Source organism: Mastigoproctus giganteus, chromosome 1 (assembly GCF_048544385.1).
Source record: "Mastigoproctus giganteus isolate SK-2022 chromosome 1, ASM4854438v1, whole genome shotgun sequence".
Taxonomy (NCBI): domain Eukaryota; kingdom Metazoa; phylum Arthropoda; class Arachnida; order Uropygi; family Thelyphonidae; genus Mastigoproctus; species Mastigoproctus giganteus.
In genome coordinates, this window is record NC_143575.1 from 217,015,752 (window position 1) to 217,042,256 (window position 26,505).

Genomic DNA, 26,505 nt, shown 5'->3' on the forward strand with positions numbered 1-26,505 from the left:
AATTAATGGAGGCATTGGTTAAAGAAGCACTGCAGGATAATCCAGACAAGACTTCAATTATAGCTCGGACATAGCATGGTTTTGTTAAGGGTAAGTCTTGCCTGACCAATTTGATTGGATACTATGATGCAGTCACAAAAGAACTGGATGCAGGGAATAACTTTGATATTATATACTTGGATCTTAGAAAGGCTTTTGATACTGTTGCACATGGAAGACTGCTGCACAAATTGGAGCAGTGTGACATTGGAGGCAAATTGCTGCTATGGATAAAGGGATGGGTGAGTGGGAGAAGGCAGAGAATGGTAATCAATGGACACTGCTCATCGTGGACTAATGTTATTAGTGGAGTCCCTCAGGGTTCAGTGTTGGGTCCATTATTGTTTTCTGTATTTATAAATAATATTGATGATGGTATATCAAGCTTAATGTCCAAGTTTGCAGACGATACAAAGGTTGGCAGGGTTGTTAAGGACACTACTGACGCTATGCTGCTGCAACAGGATCTGGAAAGGTTGAGCAAATGGGCTGAGAGGTGGCAAATGAAGTTTAACATTGACAGGCCCCGATTGCCAAGCGATAGTTCCCAAGCGATCTTTCTAGTGCGATTTTCTAGCGATTTTCCTAGGGCGAGTACTAGTGGTTAAATAATCCCTCCACCGCTCGCAAGCGGTCAGCAGTAATGCTGACCACTCGCAACGTCACTGCTTCACCGCTCGCAACGTTACTGCTAACCCCTCTTGCAACGTCACTGCTATCGCTAGCAACGTACTGCTCTCCTCTTCTGCTGATCGCTTGGTCACTGGTTGGCACCGCTCCTGCCTCCACGTGGCGGGGTCAGTAACCCGGGAGAAGGAATTCCCTCTTCCAGAGCTAAAAAGGAGCAACGATGGATTGTGATGCATATCCACAGCTAGAGCCCACGGGCTCCAGACCTTTCAACTCTGATTCAGAGCATGACTTGAATCGTCCGAAGAGACAGCGGACTGAAAAACAGAGTGCAGATATGCCAGCATTTCTAATAATGCACTCATTATCCACACAACCTGTAGGCAAGTTATCGCCATTTCTAATACAGAAATGCTTAGGATCGGTTGTTGGATCTCCTAAAATGGTGAAGCGTCTCCAATCTGGAGATCTTCTAATTGAAGCTTCCAAGCCAAGTCACTCAGAAAAATTGTTAAAATTAACAACTTTTAACAATATTCCTGTGTCAGTAACAGCCCATAACAATCTGAACACCTCTAAAGGAGTTATCAGTGAATGGGACTTACTAAATGTGTCTGAGGAAGAGATCATTCAAGAGCTTAGTGAACAAAAAGTGACTCGTGCACGGAGAATTATGACAAAAAAAGATGGCAACCTATTACCAACCGGGTCCATTATTTTAACATTCAGTACTCCGAATCTCCCTTCTTCTGTAAAAGCAGGTTACTTAAACTGCAAGATTCGACCCTACATCCCGAATCCCATTCGCTGCTTTAAGTGCCAGAAGTAAGGCCATTCTCAGACGGCATGCCGAGGCGATGCTGTGTGCCCTATTTGCGGCTCCAAGGAACATTCCCAAGGAGACGGTACAGCTTCAACTCCCACTTGCCCAAACTGTAAAGGAAGCCATCCTGCATTTTCTAAAGCGTGTGACCTTTGGAAAACAGGTAATAAAATCCAGAAGTATAAAGTGGAGCATAAAGTCACATACCCTGAAGCAAGAAAACAAATAATGATAACCATGCCTAGCCGATCATATGCATCGGTCACAAAAAACAGCCGCTCAGCTGCAGCCCAAACAGATGTCTCCATCGAACCAAATATTTCCTTTGCCACCTGGGCCAAAACTGTGCTAACTTACAATAAGAAAACTACAGTCAGTGAGACCAGCAACGCCCCAATCAGCATCCCAACTGATGCTCACTGAACCTTGCCCGAAACAACAACTACTATTGAAAACTACTATCAGCTACTATTGAAAACCAGAAGAAAGTGAAACCAAGCATTAGCAACATGGAAATGGAGGTTCAGTCAGAGGATGAAGGGACAGTACTAGAGTAACATGCTAATGATACCATGGATGCAGGACGCCCATCCTTTCCCAGAAATGAAAAATTGAAACTAAGCAGACAGAAACCTTCTCAGAAAAAACAGTCAGATCAATCTTCCTCAAATAAATCTAACAAATGAATAAATTCCTTCAATGGAACTGTAGAGGATTACGCAGTAATATAGATGATTTACTCATACAAACTAAAGCAATAGGTGTATGTTTACAGGAAACCTTTTTATCACAACAAGTTTCTCTGAAAATTAAAAGTTATACTATGTTTAGGCGAGACAGGGATTCCTACACTCCTGCTCGTTGTTGGGTGGCTATTCTTATCAAAACTAGCATACCGTCAAGACATCTCCAACTACAAACCTCTTTAGAAGTTGTAGCGGTTCAGATAGAAATGGGAATATCGTTAACCCTTGCATCCATCTATATCCCACCGAACTATACTTGCTCCCAGACGGAACTTGACAATCTTGCCACACAACTGCCACCTCCAGTCTGTTTACTCGGTGATTTCAACGCTCACCATCCATTGTGGGGATCTTCCACCATGGATAGGAGAGGCCAATTAATAGAAATATTCCTGGATAATCATAACCTGACTCTGTTAAATTCTGGCTCTCCAACTCATATCCAACTACCTACAGGTACTACATCAGCCATAGACTTATCCATATGTTCGGCATCTCTTTTTCCACGCATGAGATGGTTAGTGCTAAATGATCCATTCCACAGTGACCATTTTCCTATCGTTAGTTCAATTCAAACACAGACGGTGTCATGTCCTAAAGGCCGTACTTCTTGGAACTTTCATAAAGCAGACTGGAAAAACTATTCAACTTGTGTTCTACTTGACAAACTATATGTACAACAAAAACATATTGATGATGTAACTGAACACATTACAAGCCATATATTATCGGCAGCAGAAATTTCCATTCCAAAATCCAACCAGAGCAAGTGGGTACACCAAAATCAGTGGTGGAATGAAGAATGCTCCAAAGCGAAACAAGAAAAAAACCATGCCTGGAACCAGTTTCGCAAATTTCCAACTACCGCCAACCTAATTATGTACAAAAAACTCAGAGCTAAAGCAAGACAAATTAAGAAGACAGCAAAACGTGATGCCTGGATTAAATTCGCCTCAGCTATTAATAAAAATACTGACACTCGAATCATTTGGAAAAAAATTCAAGCTCTCAATGGGAAATTTCTACCCCTGCAATCTCCGATAACACAATGCAATGGGCAGGACTTATCCTCTCCTACTGACATTGCAAATGCTTTAGCCGAATCTTTTTATAACATTTCTGCATGTTCCTCTTATGTGATCTCCTTTCAACGCAGTAAAACTGATTCAGAACGTCATAAGTTTAATTTCGCAACTAGACTTTCACTTCCGTATAACCAGCTGTTTACTCTATCTGAACTAAGAGAATCTTTGAGCAAATCTCCGAACAGTGCAGCAAGATCAGACGGCATTCACTACAGTATGCTGAAGCATCTGTATGAAGCCGATCTCGGCACACTATTACTCTTTTATAACAGGATCTTCACAGAAAATACATATCCTCTGTCATGGCGTCATTCCTATATTTGTGCTATTCCAAAACCAGGCAAAGATCCTTCTCTAGTTGAGAATTACAGACCAATATCATTGACAAGCTGTTTGGGCAAAACCTTTGAAAGGATGGTACATAAGAGGCTCACCTGGATTCTAGACTCCGAAAATCTCCTTTCTGATCACCAATATGGCTTCCGTAAAAACAGGTCCACCCTAGATGTACTTGTAAAAATTGAATCCAACATTTGTAATGCCTTTGTCAGAAGGCAACATCTAGTGATGGTTAACCTGGATATTCATGAAGCATTTGACACCACATGGCTTCATGGTATTATTAATGATATGCATCAGTTAGGGCTGAGAGGACATCTCCCTTTAATAATTCAGAACTTTTTAAAATTGCGTACATTTCAGGTCCGATCTAAAATCATGCTGTCAACTTCTCACATTCAAGAAGAGGGCGTCCCACAGGGTTCCATATTGAGTCAACCCTATTTGCAATTAGGATCAACAATATTTTGGAAGAACTTCCAAAAACGATTGAAGTATACATGTATGCCGACGATCTCACCATATCCTGCCAATCACAAAGCATGAATACTATCGAAAGACAGCTACAAATTGCTTTGACGAGAATTCAATCCTGGACCTTACGAAATGGATATCATCTCGCTGAACAGAAAACCACTACTACTCATTTCTGCAAACTTCAGTCACTTCATCCTGATCCAGAGCTAAAGATAAATAACGTGCCAGTTCCTCTTGCTCACACTGTCCGTTTCCTTGGTCTGATACTAGACAGGAAACTGAACTTTCAAGCACATGTGGCTTATCTTCGAACCATCTGCTTGAAGAAATTAAACATCCTGCGGTGTGTGTCATCCATGTCATGGGGTGCTGATTGTCACACCCTCATCCATCTTTATAGAGCTCTCATCAGGTCTCGCTTGGACTATGGCTCTCCAGTATATGATTCAGCGAGGAAAAGTACTTTAGAACGACTAAACACCATCCAGCACTGTGCTTTGAGAGTCGCTCTAGCCTCATTCAGCACCTCACCGGTTCAGAGCTTGTACATCGAAGCTCATGAGCCTCCCAGCCGACCGGGCTAGCCGAGTGGGTAAAGTACCTGCCCGGCAACCCAAAGGTCGCGGGTTCGATTCCCGCCTCGGGCTTGGATCAAAGTACTGCAAAAACCTTGGGAGGTGCAATATGGCCACAGAAGCCGATGCGCCAATAACTACCAAATCAAAAAAAAAAAAAAAAAAAAATGAGCCTCCCTTACATCTTCGCAGAAAATCATTACTTCTGATGTATGCTGCAAAAATCCGTAGTCTGCCCTCTCACCCTTGTTGGAGATGTCTCTACAATACTGAATGCAAGTCATTTTACATCAGTAAACCTATTGAAAACTGACCTGCTCCACTTAGATTTAAGGAACTGGCTCAATCATGGAATATAGAAATCAGCAATATATTTCAGGACAAAACACCACCAGATCCACCCTGGAAAAATATCTGTGCAATATATGATGACTACGTTCAACACTGGGGAAAGAACACGCTGTCTCCTTTCAATATCGCACAGTTACATGCAACTTACATTCTTTCTAATTCAAATGCATGTGAAATCTATACAGATGGATCAAAAACCGAGACCCAAGTAGGTGCTGCTGCAATCTTCCCGTCATTTAGTACTTCTGTCTCATTGCCAATAGAATGCAGTACCTTCACTGCTGAGCTCTATGCCATAAACTTAGCTCTAGATCACATTATTGAACATCTGATTCCGTCTGCTTTAATATACACTGACTCACTCAGTGCTGTCTCTGCCATAAATAGTAATACCAACTCCTCTCACCCTGTAATAAAACAGATTCACTCTAAGTTACTTGCCTGTAAGAAATTGAACCAAACTGTGACATTATGATGGATCCCAGAACATTCTGGAATTGCTGGCAATGAAAGAGCAGAACATGCAGCCAAACAACCAGAAACCACTATTTCGCAGACTTTTCAAATTCCATATACAGATTACAAACACTTTATCTGTAAAGCATGTTATAACACTGGTCATTAATCTGGAAAGGTTATCCAGGAAACAAACTCTACCAAATAAAACCGGAACCAAAGCTGTGGCCCTCCAGCTTTCTGAAAAGCAGACGAGAAGAAACAATTTTAGGAAGGCTAAGGATTGGGCATACTCACCTCACTCACCTGTATCTATTAACTGATGACAGCGCTCCCCAATGTACATCATGTCAAGTACAACTGACCATTCGCCATTTGTTAGTGGACTGTCTCCACTTTCAAAATATCCGCTTAAACACCTTTAAATCAATAGCTAATACACAGTCATCAATAAATTTATCACAGAATCTGGGAGATGATTCTAATGAAAAAGAACTATTTACTTTCCTAAATCGTATAGGAATATATCATAAAATATAGTTATCACAATTAAGCTAATATTTCATATTCACCATTAGAAAGACACAATATGGCCTTAGCAGCCTATCTGTCGTTAAACACAGCAATAACATTGACTGATGTAAAGTACTACATATGGGAAACAGCAACCCCAGAGCAGCGTACCAACTCTGTGGTACTACGCTGACAGTGATAGAGAATGAAAAGGACCTGGGGGTAATTGTGCAGGCAGATATGAAGTTCTCTGAGCAGTGCAGACGGGCTGCAAGAGTAGCTAATGGTGTCTTATCAATGATATACAGGAATTTTTCTAGCAGGGATAAGGAGGTGATTATTCCCTTGTATAAGGCGATGGTCAGGACACACCTAGAGTACTTCTTGAAATGAGGTCTGGAGGCCACATTCAAGAAGGATATAGAGCTGCTGGAACGAGTACAGAGAAGGGCAACAAGATTAGTGAATGGAACAAAGAGTTGTTATTACGAAGAAAGGCTTAAGTTTTGCAAATTACAGTGTCTGGAGACTAGGCACCGGCGAGGTGATTTGATAGAGGTGTATAAAGCCTTGAATGGTTGGTTTGAGCATGCTCAATGCTGATGGGATTCTTCCTCTTGCTCAGAATAATCACCTGAGAGGGCATAAATTCAAATTGTGGAAAGGCAGATATAGGATAGACGTGCAGAAATTTGCCTTTAGCCAGCGGGTGGTTGGTTGGTGGAACAGACTTCCATCCCTTGTCGTGGAAGTTGATAGCCTAAATAAGTTTAAGCCTCAGCTGGACAGGTATTTCAAACAAACAGAGGGGTAAAGTGGAAGTTTTTTTTTTTTTTTTTGGCTGATGCTGCATAAGCTTGCTTTCTTGCATCATATGTCTCTACTAATGCTAAAAAACATAAGGTCTGGATAACACTAGAAAATATAGAAGAAGGAATCAAACCTTTAAGTTCAAGAATGAGTATGGCTTTGCTGGTAGAAGTTCTCTGTAGATCTTGGTGTAGGCATCTAATCCAGATCTGTAGGGTGTTTAAGATGATATTACAGCAGGCGCATTGCAGCATTCAATCATGGGGAAATGGTGCCTTATAGCAAAAACCTTTAGGAATAATATTGTTCTTGCAATGTTGTGCAAAGCGAAAGTGTTGCCTCCAGCGGGTAATGGTGATAATAGTTTTCTGCAGTTTCTTAGTAACATTATAAGCATGGTAGCCATAAGCAGTAAGAACAAGGTTAAAAAGGCCTTGGAATCCAGTATTCCTGATAAAGTTAAAATTACTGTTTACTCCGAACAAACGGAAAACAAATATGTTGTCAGTAGAATCTTTTAATAATGTGAACTAAAGCAAAAACAACAAATTAAAACAAATTAGTACAGAAGCTTTCAAGTCAAGGAGACTCTTCATCTGCTGAATATATGTTAGTACGAAAACAAAAATGCCCGGTCGTGGTCATGTGAGGTAAAGCATGGGACGAGTGCAAGCAACAATTACTGGTTGGAGTTAGACGTTTGTGGCTGTGATTGCAAAATGTGTTTATGGGGTGTGTGTGCCAACGTTCATCACACTGGAGGTAGCTGTCTCCATAATAGGATGAATACGCAATAAAGGAACATCCTTTTTTACGGTTTAAAGCACCTTGGCAACGTGTGATATGTGGAGTGATTCTAGCGAAAATTGTTGGTGGTAATTTCGCAAGTGGTCGATGATTTCGATGTCTTGGCATGGGTCAAGATCGTGCTGAGATGACCAATAATGTTCTGCAACTGCTGAGTGCTCCAAATCAACAGACTGTATTGCTCTCTCATGTTCTGAGAGGAGTCTTCTGTTAGATTCCCCACTGAGCTGCTCTGTAACAGGGAGAAGATCGGTGTTTTCACTCTCGAGAGGAGGGATTGCAGTTTTCTGCCAGGTAGATGTAAACGTTTTACCTGCTGAGTGCATAGGATTTTTGAGAGGCGTTGCAATACGCCAGGGTAATAGGGGATAAAGACGGTCGAGATCATGTTTTCATTGTGGGAGGCCCTAGGGTGTGCTGTGAGCTCACAGACCTGCAGATCACATTTGTCTAGGGCACAGGTAGGGTAGCCACATTTTGACAGATCTGTCTTTACTCTCATAATCTCAACATGTCTTTCGTCCGTGGAATTGGTATGGGTCAGGCATGGGCGAAAAGGACATGTGCAGTACTGAGAAGCTAGCTATGGACGTGAGCCAATCTATAGTTGGTGAATTGGCCAGCACACATTGGTTTACGGTAAACTGAGGTTCTTAAATGAGTGCCCTCGTGCCTCACTCCATTTTGCCATGGTGCTTTAAATCGCAATAAAGGAGCACATATTCATCCTATTATGGCGGTAGTTATCCTCCAGTGTGATGAAAGTTGCCATGCATCCCATGTACGTGCTTTTCAATCACAGCCACAAATGTCTTAACTCCAGCTAGTAATTGTTGCTTGCACTCGTGCTATGCTTTACCTCACATGACCATGACTGCGCATTCTTTGTTTTCGTACTAACGTATATTCAGCTGATGAAGAGTCTCCCTGACTTGAAAGCTTCTGTACTAATTTGTTTTAATTTGTTGTTTTTGCTTTAGTTTACCTTATTTTAGTTTACTCCGGACAAAGGGAAAACATAACCTTGTCAGTTACATATCATAAGTAAAAAAGAAAAAAAAAAACAAGAAATTAATATACAGTAATACCCCGAAGTTACGCGATAGGTGGGTCCGACGAAAATCGCGTAAGTCGAATTCGTGTAAGTCGGGGTACAACTTTGCATATAAATACATATAAATTTTGCTTAATTGGGACCAAGGACTAACAAAAACACTAGTTTAGAAGAAAAATATTAATAAAATTGCAGTTCTTTATACATATCAATACAAAATATGTATTAAAAAAACAAATGACTTCCGTTAAAAAGTTATTTCGATGTCGATGGCTTCATAAAATCTAACAAATTCGTCTGACGACACAGCGCGTTCCTTTTTTTCACGCAGAATTTCTTCGTAGCAAGCTAATAATTTTTTTATTCCTTGCTTTGTAGCTATAGCGCGTTCTTCGTTGGAGTCTATGTTTTCTAAAGTTTTTAAGCCCTTTTCAATTTTCAACCTGTCAAGTTTGCAATTGTCATGTGCTTTTCGGCGTTGCTTCGTTTAGGCCTGTAGCACGTGCAATATCACATGGTCTTTCATTTCGCTCAAAGCGTTTCACAATTTTATATTTTTTCTCTATCGACAGAGGTGGACTGGCCATAAGCCTTACCGGGGAAACCCCGGTGGGCCAGTGTGATTTTGGCCATAAACCATAGTATGAAGCCACTATAAATTTTTCCGGGTAAGAATTTTTGATACAGTCCGCCTCTGTTTATCGATAATTGCTTTTCTTTTTCTCTCTGAATCTGCAGTGGCTTCACCAGGACGCTTCCTTTTCACACCCTTTAATTAAGTATTTTACTCATTTTTAGGGAATAAAGCACAATTACAAGACGAGGAGGCACGCTTGATACGTATAAACAAAGCTGCGCGCATGTAGCAACTGAATAAACAACACCATAAAGGCAGAGATACACTATTAACACCTCACATTTCTAGGGGTTACTACCATAAAACAATAAAAATCCAGTTGCGTTTCTGCTAGTGAAATCTGTTATAAACTGGTAGTAAACTCGATCTAATTGCATTTGCGATTATACCGATAGCTGGAATTGTGTTGGTTTTTACGTTATTATGGTGAAATGTGTTTCCCTTTCACTGATATAAAAAACATAAAAGCAGCAAAGTTGAATTTTGTTCATCTTTCGCTCTCATTCTCCGCCGTCACACCGTATATCGATAACATATGAAAAACGACCTTGAAGATAGTGGGCGGCAGCGTTGCCAAACGAAAAAATCAAGAACCGCGTAACTCCGAGTTCGGGTAAGTCGGGGTATTACTGTATGCAGTTTTTTACATTTCAGGCACAATAGCAAATAATAATTCATGATTGATCAAAAAAAAAAAACCATAAGTAAAGAGCATCGCCTTTTATGCATGAACCAAGAACATTTTGTTTTGTTCCTGTGCTTCTTTCATTTTGTTGTTTATTTCTCCAATAAGTGCATAAAAACATAACATCTGTGCTTCAGCTGCAATATACGTTATATGGATAGCCTATGTGTGAAGTAGGGAAAAAAGAATAATAATAATTGCTGGATTTCTATTGGTCTGATTTTAATTTAGTTTAGAAAGACTCAGCAGATCTTTCTTAAAGAACTAAATCTTTCTTAAATTGGACCAATAGAAACTGCCAAATTTCTATTGGTCCAATATTAATTAAATTTGGGGAGTGTTGACAAATCATTGAAAGAGCCAAAAATAAAATTTTATCTAAATCTATCCATTTGGATTAGAGTTATTACATGTTACCCGAAAGACAGACACAGTGAAGTTAATAGATGCTTCACACATATGCTACTAAAAGAAATGAATGTAAGAAAAGCATTTCAGGCTGGTTGATTATGCTACTTTGCATTTTGAAAAAAAGTTCACTGAATGTTTTCTCAGAAAAGGGTGTTTTTGAATCATTTTCTAATTTTGATTTCAAAAATGACTCATTTGTTTCCATCACACTGGGTTTCTTCAAAAATCATGAACGAAAATTTGATTTTTCACAAATTTTTATTAATTTTGCTAGAATTTGTGCACCGAAATTATGACAAAATGCTATTTTTATATTTAAATTTTTATACATGTCAAAAACTATTAAAAGGGGCAATGTTAAAAAGGCCACTAAACACTCACCTGTCATTTTAAAAACTGATCTGCAGGGTATCAAATTTTCATTTCTTTTATTTCCTTGCAGATTCTTCTACTTTACAGTCCCTCTTCAGCATCCAACAATGGTCAGACATCATGTTGACATTCTATCCCCTTCATCTCCATGTCTTTAATGTACTGGTGAAACGTATTACCCTGTTCTTCACTAACACTTCTTAGATTTTCTTGGCAGTAATCAATGTAAGAGAATAAAAAATTTACCTTGACACTCACATTGCATCTCAGCTTCTTGAAGTTTGCCAACATATTTTCAATTATATTATTGTAGTCTGGATCCTTGTTGTTCCCTAAGAAGTTCTCAACAATAGACATAAAGCTAATCCATGCCTGCTTTTCAACAAAAATACCTTGTTTTAGTCTCTTGGGTGATCAATCGGAATTTAGTAGAAAGGTAGTTGAAGCAAGGACCTTCCTGAGGTAAAGCTTTCATCACAAGCTGTATCATCAAACCGATACAAAAGATGTGCAAGGGTGGAAGGAATTCAGTTTTGGGGTCTACCAGTGGTATGTTCTTTGCTCCAAGCAACAAACTGTCCCTCTTTGGCCAGACTTGACATCCCAGTGTTTACCCCATCATGCTTGATTGTCCCACCCACACAAAAAGCAGGGCATTTTTGTGTAGCTAGATTGCATGTCTAAGTAACATGCATGTCACTTTAAAGTCAGCAGAGACCAACAAACCATGTTCTTCATACTTAATATTTGTCAACAACTTCTTCAGGTTCTAATATGTTTCTTTCAAATGCACAGAGTGAGCTGTTGGAATTGACCCATATTTATTTCCATTGTGGAGCAACACACATTTCAGATAGATTCCTCTTTGATGAGTCAGGAAAGTCTCCATTGTATAGGATTGTAACTAATTCCTAAATAGTTCATTATGGCATTTATATTCTGCAAAAAAATTGATAGAATCTTCCTCAGAAAAGCAGAGGGTCTTGTTCTCTGTGTCTGTACCATGAGAAAAACGTCCCATGTACTAAAAGATTTTTTTGACTTAAGTCTAGAACCAAGGAGTCTGTAGATTTGAATCCCTTACCAAATCATTGAGTTCATGCTGTGAAAACAGTTGAGGGATGGACTCAATGTCTCCACGATACGTATATTTCTATTTCATCTTGTCTATATATTTATATAGACAAGAATGTATATTTCTATTTCATCCTGTGCGGACGCAGCTTATTGCCTCTCCTGGAACAGAGAAGTTTTTTTCTGATTTATTTTCTGTTTTATTAGCTTAAATTGGCATATTAACTTATTTTTTAGAGTAGCTTTATATTCCAAGTTACAATACTTAGTTTAAAGTTTAGCTTAAAGTTTAACTTTTGTAGGTATTACTTAGTATTGGTAAGGGTATCAAAGCCATGTGTTACAAGTTGCAGCGCCGTTGAACGAGAAGTTTTTAACCATATTTAGCCGATTTATTAACCAATTGTTATATAAAATTTTTTCTATAAGTAGCTTATAGACCTAGTCAGCATCCTTAGTTTATTCTGAATTGGGACAGCGAGATTTGGAAGTTAATCAATACTTAAGTGTCCATAGAAGTACCGTTCGTAAATTACCGCCATTGTTGTGATATTGTTGTACACAATACAACATATCCCGAACTCGATAGCATAAGCTTAGTATAGTATAGTACATAATATAATATTGTCAATTAATCAGTAAATCTATTAATCTTGTTAAACTTCATTGTCAATTAAATTGTACTTTTAACTATATATATATATAACGACTTAGATAGCAAACGTAACAAATAAATAATACATAACTTGATACGGAAGTTGTATAAAGGGAACTCGTAGATAACACTCGATACTGAAAAATAAATATAGCGTTATAACTGTGTTAGGATACAAGTTTAAGGTTTTAATTTTGTACTGAAATTTAAATTTTATTGAAATTAAATCGAAATCATGACTCAGACCAGAACAGCAAAGCAAAACGCTCAAGCTAATAGGAGTGCTGTGGCTCAGGTAGAACTGAGGTGGGCAGTTGCCCTCTGAATCACAGCCTTTTAAAATGCACTGCTTGCTCGATGTTTGCGGAGCAGTCGGGTGTGGGACATGATACTGCCATGGGGGATGTCTTTGTGTGTGCATGATGTAAGGAGTGTAAGGAAATCAGGCGACAACTCAACGTTGTTATGGGCCTGTATGAGAGCTTGAAGAACAGGGTGGATGCCCTCGAACGATATATAAATTGAGGGGCCCATCAAGTTCTCAGCTGTCCACATCAACGTTAGAGCTTGCACTTGGTCATCATGCAACACAGAGGCAACCCCCTAGGCAGACTGCACTGGTCCCACAGGAACTAGTAGTTGTTAGTGACTCTATTGTCAGGGAAATGGGGAACATGCTTTGTAAAAACGATAGGTGGAACAGGACCAGGGTATGTCTGCCAGGGGGCAAAGGTTGATGACGTTGTAGAGCGGATATCATCTTTTAAGGGCACAAAAGGTGATATAGTTGTACACGTTGGCACTAATGATATTAAGAGTAGGAGACCGGCAGAATTACTTAACAAGTACAGGTCACTGTTGAAAAAAAGCCATGAAGTAGGGTTGAATTTGAAAGTGTCTGCAATTCTGCCCAGACACGATAGGAGGGAGTATATGATGAGAGCCTTGTCGATCAATTCGGCCCTGGAAGGTTTGTGCAAGGCTCAAGGGATAGAATTTTTTTCAGCCTGGTTTGTACTTGTTAACAGGAGAGACTGATTCTACAGGGATGGGGTACACTTAAATAGAAAGGGTGCAAGAATATTTGCTGATGCTATCGAGGCAGTGTTAGGTGGGTCGGAAAACTGCTAGTTTGGGGGGATACAAGGACTAAAAGATTAACAGTAGCCACTGGCAGAGGTGAAAGTATTCTTGCACTGCTTCTATTGAAATGAGCAGCAGCCTGGAAAACAAGATGCAGGATATTTCAGAGACTGCTGGGAGTCATTGCGGAACAAGTAAACACATGGGTTGTGTTAGGGCAGCTAAGAATAAGAACAGATGCATGTATACTTGCATGTACACCAATGCTAGGAGTTTTTGGTAAATAAATTTGATGAATTTGAGGTATTGCTCAAATCATCAAAGGCAGATATTGTTGGGATATCAGAGACGTGGTGTCACGCAGATATAAGGAATGCAGAACTGGAATTTGGAATTTGGTGAATACAATGAGTATAGAAAGGATAGACAGGAGAGGAGGAGGGGTTATGCTATTAGCTAAGAAACACATAAAATCCAAGGAAGTGAAGCCAGTCGACATTGATGGACAGTGCAGTGTCGAGTCAGTTTGGTGTGACATAAGCATAGGGAAATCAAAATTGAGAGTACGAGTGTGCTATAGACCTAATGACTCTGATAAGTATAATAAGATACTGTACAGGGAAATAGAGTGGGCCAGTAAATCAGAGAGTCTTATAATGGGGGATTTTAATTTCCCAGATATTGACTGGAATTTGTGGGTTGGTCACTCACACACTAACAAGGCTTTTGTGGATTTATTGGATGATTGTTTTCTACATCAGCATGTTCGGGAGGCAACTAGAGGGAGCAGTACTCTTGATCTGATTATCAGTAGTGATTCTTCATGCATTAAGAATCTGCAGATAAAGGAACCACTAGGTGGCAGTGATCACAGTGTGCCGAAGTGGGATTTACTCAAGGAGGTACTACCATCAGAGGTAAAGAGAAGGGTTTTTGCTTTTGTAAAGGCAACTATGATGGTCTGAGACATTATTTAAATTCTATACAGTGGGGACCAACTGATGATGTTACCAACAGCAAATTCAAAATGGGAAGCATTCAAAGAACTAATCTTGGAAGCTACCAGGCTTTACATACCAACTAAGAAATATTGTTCAAGGTTCAGGCCTAAATGGATGTCAGATGAACTAATGAGACATATGGCAGAGAAGAAACATGCATGGGTTACATACAAATTAATGGGTGACATGGAAGCTTATGATAGATATAAGTTGGTCTGTAACCAAGTTGCAAAGGAGATTAGGCAGGCAAAGGCAGATTATGAGAAATCCTTGGCAAAGGATGCAAAGAAAAACAGAAAAGAGTTCTTTACCTAATTAAACTCAAGAAGGAAAGGGATAAATCAGATTGGTCCACTGGATATTGATGGTTCAACAGTTGAGGATCCTGCTCAGGTGGCTAACAAACTAAATGAGTATTTTGCATCTACATTCACACATGAGGAGTTATTCAGGAAGGGGAATGTCATTCAGGAAGGGGAGTATATGATGAGAGCCCTGTCAATCAATTCGGCCCTGGAAAGATTGTGCAGGGCTCAAGGGGTAGAATTTTTTTCAGCCTGGTCTGTACTTGTTAACAGGAGAGACTGCTTCTACAGGGATGGGATACACTTAAATAGAAAGGGTGGAAGAATGTTTGCTGATGCTATCGAGGCAATGTTAGGTGGGTCGGAAAACTGCTAGATTGGGGGGATACAAGGACTAATAGATTAACAGTAGCCACTGGCAGAGGTGAAAGTGATTCTTGCACTGCTTCTATTGGAATGAGCCGCAGCCTGGAAAATAAGATGCAGGATATTTCAGAGACTGCGGGGAATCATTGGGGTACAAGTAAACACATGGGTTGTGTTAGGGTAGCTAAGAAAAAGAACAGGTGCATGTATACTTGTGTGTACAATAATGCTAGGAGTTTAGTAAATAAATTTGATGAATTTCAGGTATTGCTCAAAACATCAAAGGCAGATATTGTGGGGATTTCAGAGACGTGGTGTCACACAGATATAAGAAATGCAGAACTGGAATTTGGGGAGTACAATGTCTACAGAAAGGATAGACAGGATAGGAAGGGAGGAGGGGTTATGCTATTAGTTAAAAAACACATAAAATCCAAGGAAGTGAAGCCAGTCGACATCGCTGGACAGTGCAGTGTCGAGTCAGTTTGGTGTGACATAAGCATTGGGAGATCAAAATTGAGAGTAGGAGTGTGCTATAGGCCTAATGACTCTGATGAGTATAATAAGAAACTGTTCGGAGAAATAGAGTGGGCCAGTAAATCAGAGAGTCTTATAATGGGGGATTTTAATTTCCCAGATATTGACTGGAATTTGGGGGCTGGTCACTCACACGGTAGCAAGGCTTTTGTGGATTTATTGGATGATTGTTTTCTACATCAGCATGTTCGGGAGGCAACTAGAGGGAGTAATACTCTTGATTTGATTATCAGTAGTGATTCTTCATGCATTAAGAATCTGCAGATAAATGAACCACTTGGTGGCAGTGATCACAGTGTGCTGAAGTGGGAGTTACTCAAAGAGGTAACTACCATTAGGGGTAAAGGGAAGGGGTATTGCTTTCGTAAAGGCGACTACAATGGACTGAGACAGTATTTAAATTCTATACAGTGGGATCAACTGATGATATTGCCAACAGCAAATTCAAAATGGGAAGCATTCAAAGAACTTATCGTGGAAGCTACTAGGCTTTACATACCAACTAAGAAATATTGTTCAAGGTTTAGGCCTAAATGGTTGTCAGATGAACTAATGAGGCATATGGCAGAGAAGAAAAATGCATGGGATACATACAAATTAACACGTGACACGGACGCCTATGATAGATACAAGTTGATCTGTAACCAAGTTACAAAGGAGGTTAGGCAGGCGAAGGCAGATTACGAGAGATCCTTGGCAAGGGATGCGAAGAAAAACAGCAAAGAGTTCTTTACTTATGTAAACTCTAGAAGGAAGAGGATGAATCAGATTGGTCCACTTGAGATCGATGGGTCAACTGTTGATGACCCTGCTCGGGTAGCTAACAAACTAAATGAATATTTTGCATTGACATTCACACATGAGGAGTTATTCAGCGAGGGGAATGCCAGAGGTGTATTCAACTCTAGCAGTAAGCTAGAGAATCTTGTAATAACTGAGAGCAAAGTGGAAGAGAAATTGTTGAAGATAAACACAAGAAAGGCACCTGGGGTGGATGGGGTCTATCCAGTTATATTAAAGGAGGCAGCAAAGGAGGTAAGCAAACCCTTAGCCATAATTATGAGAGCTTCCTTGGACTCAGGGGAGGTACCCATTGACTGGAGATGTGCAAATGTGACCCCAATTCACAAAGGGGGATCAAAGGCTGACACAAGTAATTATAGACCTGTGAGTTTAACTTCTGTTCCCGGAAAATTAATGGAGGCACTGGTGAAAGAAGCACTGCAGGATCATCTAGACAAGACTTCAGTTATAGCTAGGACACAGCATGGTTTTGTTAAGGGGAAGTCTTGCCTGACCAATTTGATTGGATACTATGATGCAGTCACAAAAGAACTGGATGCAGGGAATAACTTTGATATTATATACTTGGATCTTAGAAAGGCTTTTGATACTGTTGCACATGGAAGACTGCTGCACAAATTGGAGCAGTGTGGCATTGGAGGCAAGTTGCTGGTATGGATAAAGGGGTGGTTGAGGGGGAGAAGACAGAGAGTGGTAATCAATGGACACTGCTCATCGTGGACTAATGTTATTAGTGGAGTCCCTCAGGGTTCAAAATTGGGGCCTTTATTGTTTTCTGTATTTATAAATGATATTGATGATGGTATATCAGGCTTAATGTCCAAGTTTGCAGACGATACGAAGGTTGGCAGGGTTGTCAAGGACACTACTGACACTATGCTGCTGCAACAGGATTTGGAAAGGTTGAGCAGATGGGCTTCGAGGTGGCAAATGAAGTTTAACATTGACAAATGTAAAGTACTACATATGGGAAACAGCAACCCCAGAGCAACGTATCAACTCTGTGGTACTACACTGACAGTGGTAGAGAATGAAAGGGACCTGGGGGTGGTGGTGCAGGCAGATATGAAGTTCTCTGAGCAGTGCAGACGAGCTGCAAGAGTAGCTCATGGTGTATTGTCAATGATATATAGGAATTTTTCTAGCAGGGATAAGGAGGTGATTATTCCCTTGTATAAGGCAATGGTCAGGCCACACCTAGAGTACTGTATACAGGCCTGGAGGCCTCATTTCAGGAAGGATGTAGAGCTGCTGGAACGAGTACAGAGAAGGGCAACTAGATTGGTGAATGGGACAAAGGGGTTCTCTTACGAAGAAAGGCTTAAGTTTTGCAAATTACAGTGTCTGGAAACTAGGCACCAGCGGGGTGATCTGATAGAGGTGTACAAAGCCTTGAATGGTTTGAGCATGCTCAATGCTGATGGGATTCTTCCTCTAGCTCAGAAAAATCACCTGAGAGGGCATAAATTCAAATTGAGGAAAGACAGATGTAGGATAGATGTGCGGAAATTTGCCTTTAGCCAGCGGGTGGTTGGTGGGTGGAACAGACTTCCATCCCTTGTTGTGGAAGTTGATAACCTAAATAAGTTTAAGGCTCAGCTGGACAGGTATTTCGAACGAACAGAGGGGTGAAGTGGAAGTGGTTATTTTTATTTATTTATGTTACTTTTTTTTTTTTTTTTTTTTTTGGCTGATGCTGCATAAGCTTGCTTTCTTGCATCAAATGCCTCTACTAATGCTAATGCTAAAATGCTAATGTCGTAGGTGAAGTAAACATTGGCAGTGAGCTAGATGATTTTGTAATAACAGAGGAAAGTGGAGGAGAACTTATTGAGGATAAACATAAAATAGGCACCCGGGGTGGATGGGATCTATCCAGTTATATTAAAGGAGGCAGCAAAGGAAGTAAGCAAACCTCTAGCCATAATTATGAGAGCTTCTTTGGACTCAGGGGAGGTACCCATAGACTGGAGATGTGCAAATGTAACCCCAAATCACAAAGGAGGATCAAAGGCTGACACAAGTAATTATATACCTGTTAGTTTAACTTCTGTTCCAGGAAAATTAATGGAGGCACTGGTTAAAGAAGCACTGCAAGATCATCTAGACAAGAATTCAGTTATAGCTCAGACACAGCATGGTTTTGTTAAGGGAAGGTCTTGCCTGACCAATTTGATTGGATACTATGATGTAGTCACAAAAGAACTGGATGCAGAGAATAACTTTGATGTTATATATTTGGATCTTAGAAAGGCTTTTGGTAGTGTTGCGCATGGAAGACTGCTGCACAAATTGGAGCAGTGTGGCATTGGTGGCAAATTGCTGCTATGGATAAAGGGATGGTTGAGTGGCAGAAGACAGAGAGTGGTAATCAATGGACACTGCTCAACGTGGACTAATGTTATTAGTGGGATTCCTCAGGGTTCAGTGTTGGGTCCGTTGTTGTTCTCTGTATTTATAAATGATATTGATGATGGTATATCAAGCTTAATGTCCACGTTTGCAGATGATACAAAGGTTGGCAGGGTTGTTAAGGACACTATTGATGCTATGCTGCTGCAACAGGATCTGGAAAGGTTGAGCAGATGGGCTGAGAGGTGGCAAATGAAGTTTAACATTGACAAATGTAAAGTACTACATATGGGAAACAGTAACCCCAGAGCAACGTATCAACTCTGCAGTACTAAACTGACTGTGGTAGAGAATGAAAAGGACCTGAGGGTAATTGTGCAGAGAGATATGAAGTTCTCTGAGCAGTGCAGACCAGCTGCAAGATTAGCTCATGGTGTCTTGTCAATGATATACAGGAATTTTTCTAGCAGGGATAGGGAGGTGATTATTCCCTTGTATAAGGCAATGGTCAGGCCACACCTTGAGTACTGTATACATGTCTGGAGGCCTCATTTCAAGAAGGATGTAGAGCTGCTGGAACAAGTACAGAGAATGGCAACAAGATTAGTGAATGGAACAAAGGGTTGCTCTTACGAAGAAAGGCTTAAGTTTTGCAAATTATGGAGTCTTGAGACTAGGCATCGGCGAGGTGATCTGATAGAGGTGTATAAGGCCTTGATTGGTTTGTGCATGCCCAATGCTGATGGGATTCTTCCTCTTACTCACAATAATCACCTGAGAGGGCATAAATTCAAATTGAGGAAAGACAGATGTAGGATAGATGTGCGGAAATTTGCCTTTAGCCAGCGGGTAGTTGGTTGGTGGAACAGACTTACATCACTTGTTGTTGAAGTTGATAGCCTAAACAAATTGAGGGCTCTGCTGGACAGGTATTTCGAACGAATGGAGGGGTGAAATGGGAGTGGTGTTTTTTTTTTTTTTTGGCTGATGCTGAATAAGCTTGCTTTCTTGCATCATATGCCTCTACTAATGCTAATCTACAGAAGCTTTACTTTTGGCACTCTCTGCTGTCCTTACTCTGTGCCCTGTATCCCTCTACATTAACTAAGCAAAAGTCAGTGGTTTTTAGGCTCCTGCCAAATCACGTGAATTGCAAATGGCATAGCCTTCTTTTTATCACTTTTCTGCAATCTCAATGCTTCAGCATGGAAGTGTCACTCCAAAATAAGCACAATACATATTTTTTACAAATTCTGTAATATCTTGTCTTTGCTTGATTACTACATAAATTCCACAAATATAGCAAAATAAGTTCAGATTATTCAAACACTTGCATGAAGATATTTTACTCATTTTTCAGCACAAGTTTGACATGAACTGAGCTCACACTGATAAACACTGCTGCATTGAGGTCTCAAGGTCAAGAAACAAATGACTGAAGGCAGTGTCCCCAACATGTGAAGATTCAGTTTACAAATTCCCAGCATTTACTCCTAATTTAATGCATTTTATAATCTCACGACATCAACTTAAGTGATTTGTGAAAAAATGGTATATGATAGAAAAAAAAAAAAATTAATAACATTTCCGAAATCAGCCTAAAAACTGAGTTAAAACAGCTATTAGTTTACAAACATCAAAAACCATGCAGAGTAGTGAATTATTAAGCAAGATGTGACTTGCCTTTACTTTATACAGCATTATATAGAATCAGTAAGGATTACTTGCAACAACTGACTAAACTTTATTAAAATAGATGTACATAGAGAAATTAAAAATAAGTTAAAAGCAGTTTATAGCAACTAAGAAAAAATAAAACAGAATGCTAAGTGTTAAAAATATACAGAATAAAATATGCTAAAATCACAGGAATGAACACAGTTATGATAAAAAAAAAATTTTAAAAATGGGGGAGGGGCAGCTAATCAGGATCTGGTGAGAGAAAATAACTGCATTAGCACAACATCCTAAATTCTCCAATGCTCGTGATATTGTAAGATGGACTAGATAATGGAATGAATGCAGGTGCATTTTTTTGTGATCGATATTGGGGCCTGCTGTAAAAAATGTGAAGTGCTTCGAGCCATGAGCAAACATAGAAGTTGCATGAGGGATCAATTACCTCTACATTATTATTGGGTGGAGGCTCAGCTCACTATTGTGTTCATTCCAGTAATGCTCAGTATGAGCAAAATTAGCAATGGTAATAGTGTGAAGAGAAAGAACCATCCTCCCTGCCAGAAATCTTATTCTCACTTTTAACATGTCTCATCCCACAGTTACCCAACTAATATAAAACTTAAGGTATTTTAAATATCCAAAATATGGCTGCTCTCAGTGGCTTGTAGCAGTGCACCCAGACTGTTCACTGTCGAAGCCATATTATGTTAAGGAGCTGGGTATATATCCTGTGATGTTTATTACTGCATATCTAAAAATTTCATCACTTTATGGGTCTTATTCCTCCTTCAATTTTTATCTTATTAAAATCACGAAAGAACTAAACCTACTAAAAACTTCCAGATTCATTTCACAAGTATACATAGTCTTAGTTGCGATCTGAATAATGTTCATTTCTGTCTACAACCTGCTAAGCCCCATTTCATGTTTTTCAACCAAATTGCAGTTATATCACTCACCGCCCATCGCATTTATCAAAAAAATTTTTCTCTGATTCCTTCTGCTTTTAGGTGGTACTTGTACATGTGTTGGCTATGATAATGAGGGTTCCTAATCTGGATCTCCTCTTTTTGATCTCTCATGGCTCAAAACCTTGTTATCTCATATTTTCAATTTATTTCTCTCTAAGCTTGACAAATTATTAGGAACTTCTTTACTTTGATATTCTGCATTCTCTGTAACTTTCTTAACAGTGAAGTAATTTTCCTTAGTGATTTTTAATGCAAAGAAATCCATGTAGCTTTAAATTTCTAATTGTATGGGCCCAACTGTTAGATTTCTGATGTTTTTGCAATTGCTAATAACCTCATAATTGTTCATTTACCTACTAGAATACTAGCAATCACACATTTATTACTCTTGAAATTTTATTCATCAACATCCTTTCAAGGTCCATAGTAAGCTAATCAATTGGTGGTATCTATTCTTCTCTAGATATGCCTTTGTGGGTAGTACAGTGCATCTAAGCACCTCCTCCCCACAATGGATGGAAAACGCTCAGGTTTGAATCGTTTCAATGACAGAATTCAAACCTGTCATTGACAGGAATGACAAGTTTATGGGGCTTTTTCACAATGTGGCCTAGTTAGTTGGTCACCAGTGAGGGTTGCCTGGTTTTTTCTCCTGGAAACTTGAATTTTGTGTCCAGCATGAGCAAACAAACCGCAGAAAACACACAATATATAGACATAACATTTATGCACAATATGGTTGCTGATGCTCCTAAACCCTACAACAATCAAACCATGTCTTCTACATATCTCAGATCACATTTTGATGGTGGCCTCTCAATGGAGCCTTTATCTCTCTTGAAAAAGTGGTTAGTTTAATTAATTTCAATCAATCATTCAATTAATTTGTCTGAGAACGGCCTTAACTCCATCCTAAACTATTTACCAAATCATGCTTTTTTTGCAAGGGGAAAAAAAAAAAGTGCTAAGGCTGTTCAGGATAAGAATATGGCATACTGTATTGCAATTGGCTTGTGTCCAAATTTTCAGCTTCATTTTCAAGCTGATAAAGCTGGAAACAGTTATAAACAAGTTATTAATAAATCCAAACTGGATTTTTTATGGCATTTGAATATATGTGAACATAATATTGACTATTTGAAATATAGTAATTTTAATTTTGAAAAGCCTAAGATTAAAGTACTTTCTCCCATTTATGTATAAATGGTAGTTTAATCTTCCATTCTCTTATCCATCTGTATTGTCATCTGTTTCATCCTGCTGGTTCTGTTGCATCATGGTATTTTGAAGCCAGTGACCTCATCTCCAATGTGCAGTGCAGCTTCTGAAAAAAACAGGTCTACATTGGACCATATAATTAGAATGGAAACATCTATCTGAGATGCCTTGCTAAAAATGATCACCTGGTGTTTGTGTTTTTTGATATGGATAAAGCATATAACACAACTTGGAGTTTGGTATTTTGAAAGACTTTTAGTTTTGGTCTTAGAGGTCACCTCTGTTTTTATTAAAAACTTTTTATCTTGTCATTCTTTCCAAGTTTATGTAGGATCCACTCTCTCTCTCAGTACCTCTGCTAAGAGGAGGGAGTACCTGTTTTAAGTGTTATACCTTTTGTAATTAAAGTAAATTCCATTACTTTGCAACTTCCTCCAACTCTAAACAATGCCCTATGTTGGTGACCAGATTATTTTCATTCATTCAGTCATGAGGGTTATTGAAAGACAATTGCAACATTCTACTGATCACTCCAACTTAGGACTAATGGCTTTATGTTGCTGGCTGCAAAAGACCATTTACATACATTTTTGTTGTAAGCATAATCTTCATTCTGAACATGAATTGGGGCTAAGACAAAATGTTATTCCAGTACTACCAGACACAAAATTCTTGGGCACTTGTCTTTGTTGTCCAATTTCAGCTTACAAAAGCTGGAATTCAGAATCAGAAGTTGATGAAATTTAATAAAATGATACAAATGGATATAGAAGAGGATATTATATTAAAAAAATTAATGATAATGTTTTGTGATTTTTTTTTTTTTTTTTTTTTTTTAAAATTCTTTGTTGCCCATATATACATTGGGCAATCAAGACAAAATATGAACAAATTTATGCTGAAAAGCATTTAAGTACAAATTTTTCATTGTTAAGAATTTTAAAAATTTCATAAAAAAAACTCTCTCCACAGAGCTCAATGCTGGTGGAAAACTCACTGAGAAAAAAAGTTGAGGATGTCTTTGTAGTTCAGACACCAAAGTTAAAACATTCATCAAGTAATGGCTCTGTCAACATCTGGAACAGTTTTTAAAGAGGAATATATACAAATTTGTAGATTAATGAACAGATGAAATGCATATCTAAAGGGAAAAAAATTACTTTTTTTTTTAAATTAAAAAAAAAAATTTTTAAAGACTTGAGATTAAGAAAATACTATAATCGTAATTTTATCATTCTTCAGTAACAAGTTATTATAGTTAAAATGAATAGGAATGAGAAAACATTTTTTTAAAATAAATTTCTCTTTAAAATTATCTATTTTTTTCCCTCATCACTTTCAGAGCAGCAGCAGTTAATAAAAAAAGGCTCTCATAGCAATCAGTTCATAATTCAACACTTTCAAGGAACAAATCCAGTTACATATGCTGTTTCTGGTTGGTTGAAAGGTTCAAGAGAACATCCTGTCATCAGACAAGCTGTTTCTTTGCTACAGGACTCTCAAAAGTAGGTGAAAAGTATCTCTTCATTTTGAATGGCTACAAGTTAATATAAAATTGTATGAGAAAGTTATTCTAAATTGGGACAAGATAGTACATACTGTATGACAAATCAATGCTGACATTCTAATCTATGTATTATGTTACATCACAAAGTGGCTATCAATTTCTACTTTTAAAAAGAAAGTGCTTTACCTGTATTACCTATCTTCAACAGTATTCAGATTTTGTGATCTGGAAAGAGCACAATTTCTCTGTTTGATTAACTTTAATTAATTACTAACTTTTCTTGAACTAAACACATCACAAATATCACTTCCTTTTCATCCAAAAAAAAAAAAAAAATGCAGTTTTCTCATCTTACCCAGTGCCAGTCCACATATTATATATCATATTAAATAATACTATATATTATCTAAGTAACAAGACAATCCCAACCACCCGTTGGGATTGTCTGGTTACCTAGTGGTTCATTCGTCATTTTGTCATTTAAGTTAACCAGTAAGCTAGACACCACCCATGCTCTCACACGTGTCTAGAGCTCATCTACATATATGTTCTTAACCAGAAACATGTCAGTTGGTTATTAACAACAGTAACAATAAACAGACCATCATTGTTTGGTCAACTTAAACAAATGAACAAAATTTATGTTTTACTATGATTTACGATTTACTAATGAGCAACATTTAGCCTCATGGCAGAGATGGGGGACATTACACATCCCACACCACAAGTTACCATCCCCACCACAAGGAGATGGGTTACTACTATCTATTGCTCACAAGTTATGTCAGTGTTATCCTATAGGACAATTACATCTAGGATAATTAACAGCAGTGGACATTCACATTGCTCTCAAGTCCTCAAACCAACCAGGCTGTAGCACTACTACCAGTTGGTTATCACACTTATTGTTGTTTAACAGCACACTATGAAACATGCACTATTCTTGTAGTCCAACTGAACCATCACACAGGGCTTGGAACTCTAGACTGTGATAATAGCCTCGGGATCTTAGCTAAGGCAAAAGCAACATGCTCCAGAGCACTGTGAGTTCCTTCAATTAATGCCAAATGGCATCTAAAATCCACTTCCAGGCAGAACCATTGGGTCCACTCACCCTCTGAACATCACACATGAGTAGTTCTGCTCATAATTTGTTCTATGATGGACTATGTCCAGTAATCATTCATATTCTGGACAAAATTGACTTACAGTGGTATGCTCCAAGGGGAGTTTCTCCTCCAGCAGTTCACATGGCTGGGAGGACTACCGATCTTAGGACACTCTCTGTAAGAGTGATCTCTATCCGTACAGTGCCCACAGAATGTATCGCTACGACAGTGCCATGCAGTGATAGCACTGCATGGCAACCAAGAGGTCTCACACCCTGTGCAAAGATCAGTCTATAAACACAGCCTGCTGTACAGGATCTTACGAATTGAATCAGGGCACTGTATTACAGCGTTATACAATTGCTTGTTCTTCACTTTGTTTTTAACAAGGATGTGAACACTAAATAGAAACTTCTTCTGTTATGGCTGTTCCTTTCACATTTCAGTGCCACAACTATTCCAATAGATGTGGTACGATCACTTCATGGTCCAAATCGAAGATCACAAACTTTGGTAATAGTCTAGAGCAGGGGTGACCTACTTAATTTGTGATGCGATCTACTTTTTTTCCTTCAAAATGTGCCACGTTCTACCATCTCAAGAATTTCATTGCATATTGGTTTAAAAAGTTAATCAACACGTATTGAAAAATGTTGTTTTTAAATTTTAGAATTAAATATAATTCGGAATTCTTATTTAAAATTCATACATATTTAAATTTTTAATTTATGTGAAGTTTGTGTTTTCATGCCATCTGCCAAGCTTTCAAAATCGAGGATATACTGTGATAAGGCCAACCGTAAAGAATCTTCTGTATGCAAGTCCATAAGAGTAGGCTGATCCTTTGTCTTTGTTTGTTTCAAATACGAAAGGCTTATTCACGTAGATATGTGGAACCACACAGGAATTTAAAAGTTCATTGCATTTTTTTTACATTTGTGTACTTTTTAAGGCAAACATATTTCCAAAAGTCTTTATATGATGATCTGGCTTTTAGGAAGATATCGTTTCGCATTGTAATAATTTTATTATT

At 38.7% G+C, this 26,505-nt stretch overlaps 1 protein-coding gene across 1 annotated transcript in view; it reads left to right on the forward strand.

Annotated features, from left to right (window-relative positions):
* The window catches only part of Mhcl (Myosin heavy chain-like), a 938,273-nt gene that overhangs the window by 250,546 nt on the left and 661,222 nt on the right, over window positions 1-26,505 (forward strand). The window contains exon 14 of the mRNA XM_090376088.1: window positions 24,199-24,361. Coding sequence (XP_090232214.1) covers window positions 24,199-24,361 — 163 coding nt within the window. The remainder of the gene's footprint in view (window positions 1-24,198; window positions 24,362-26,505) is intronic.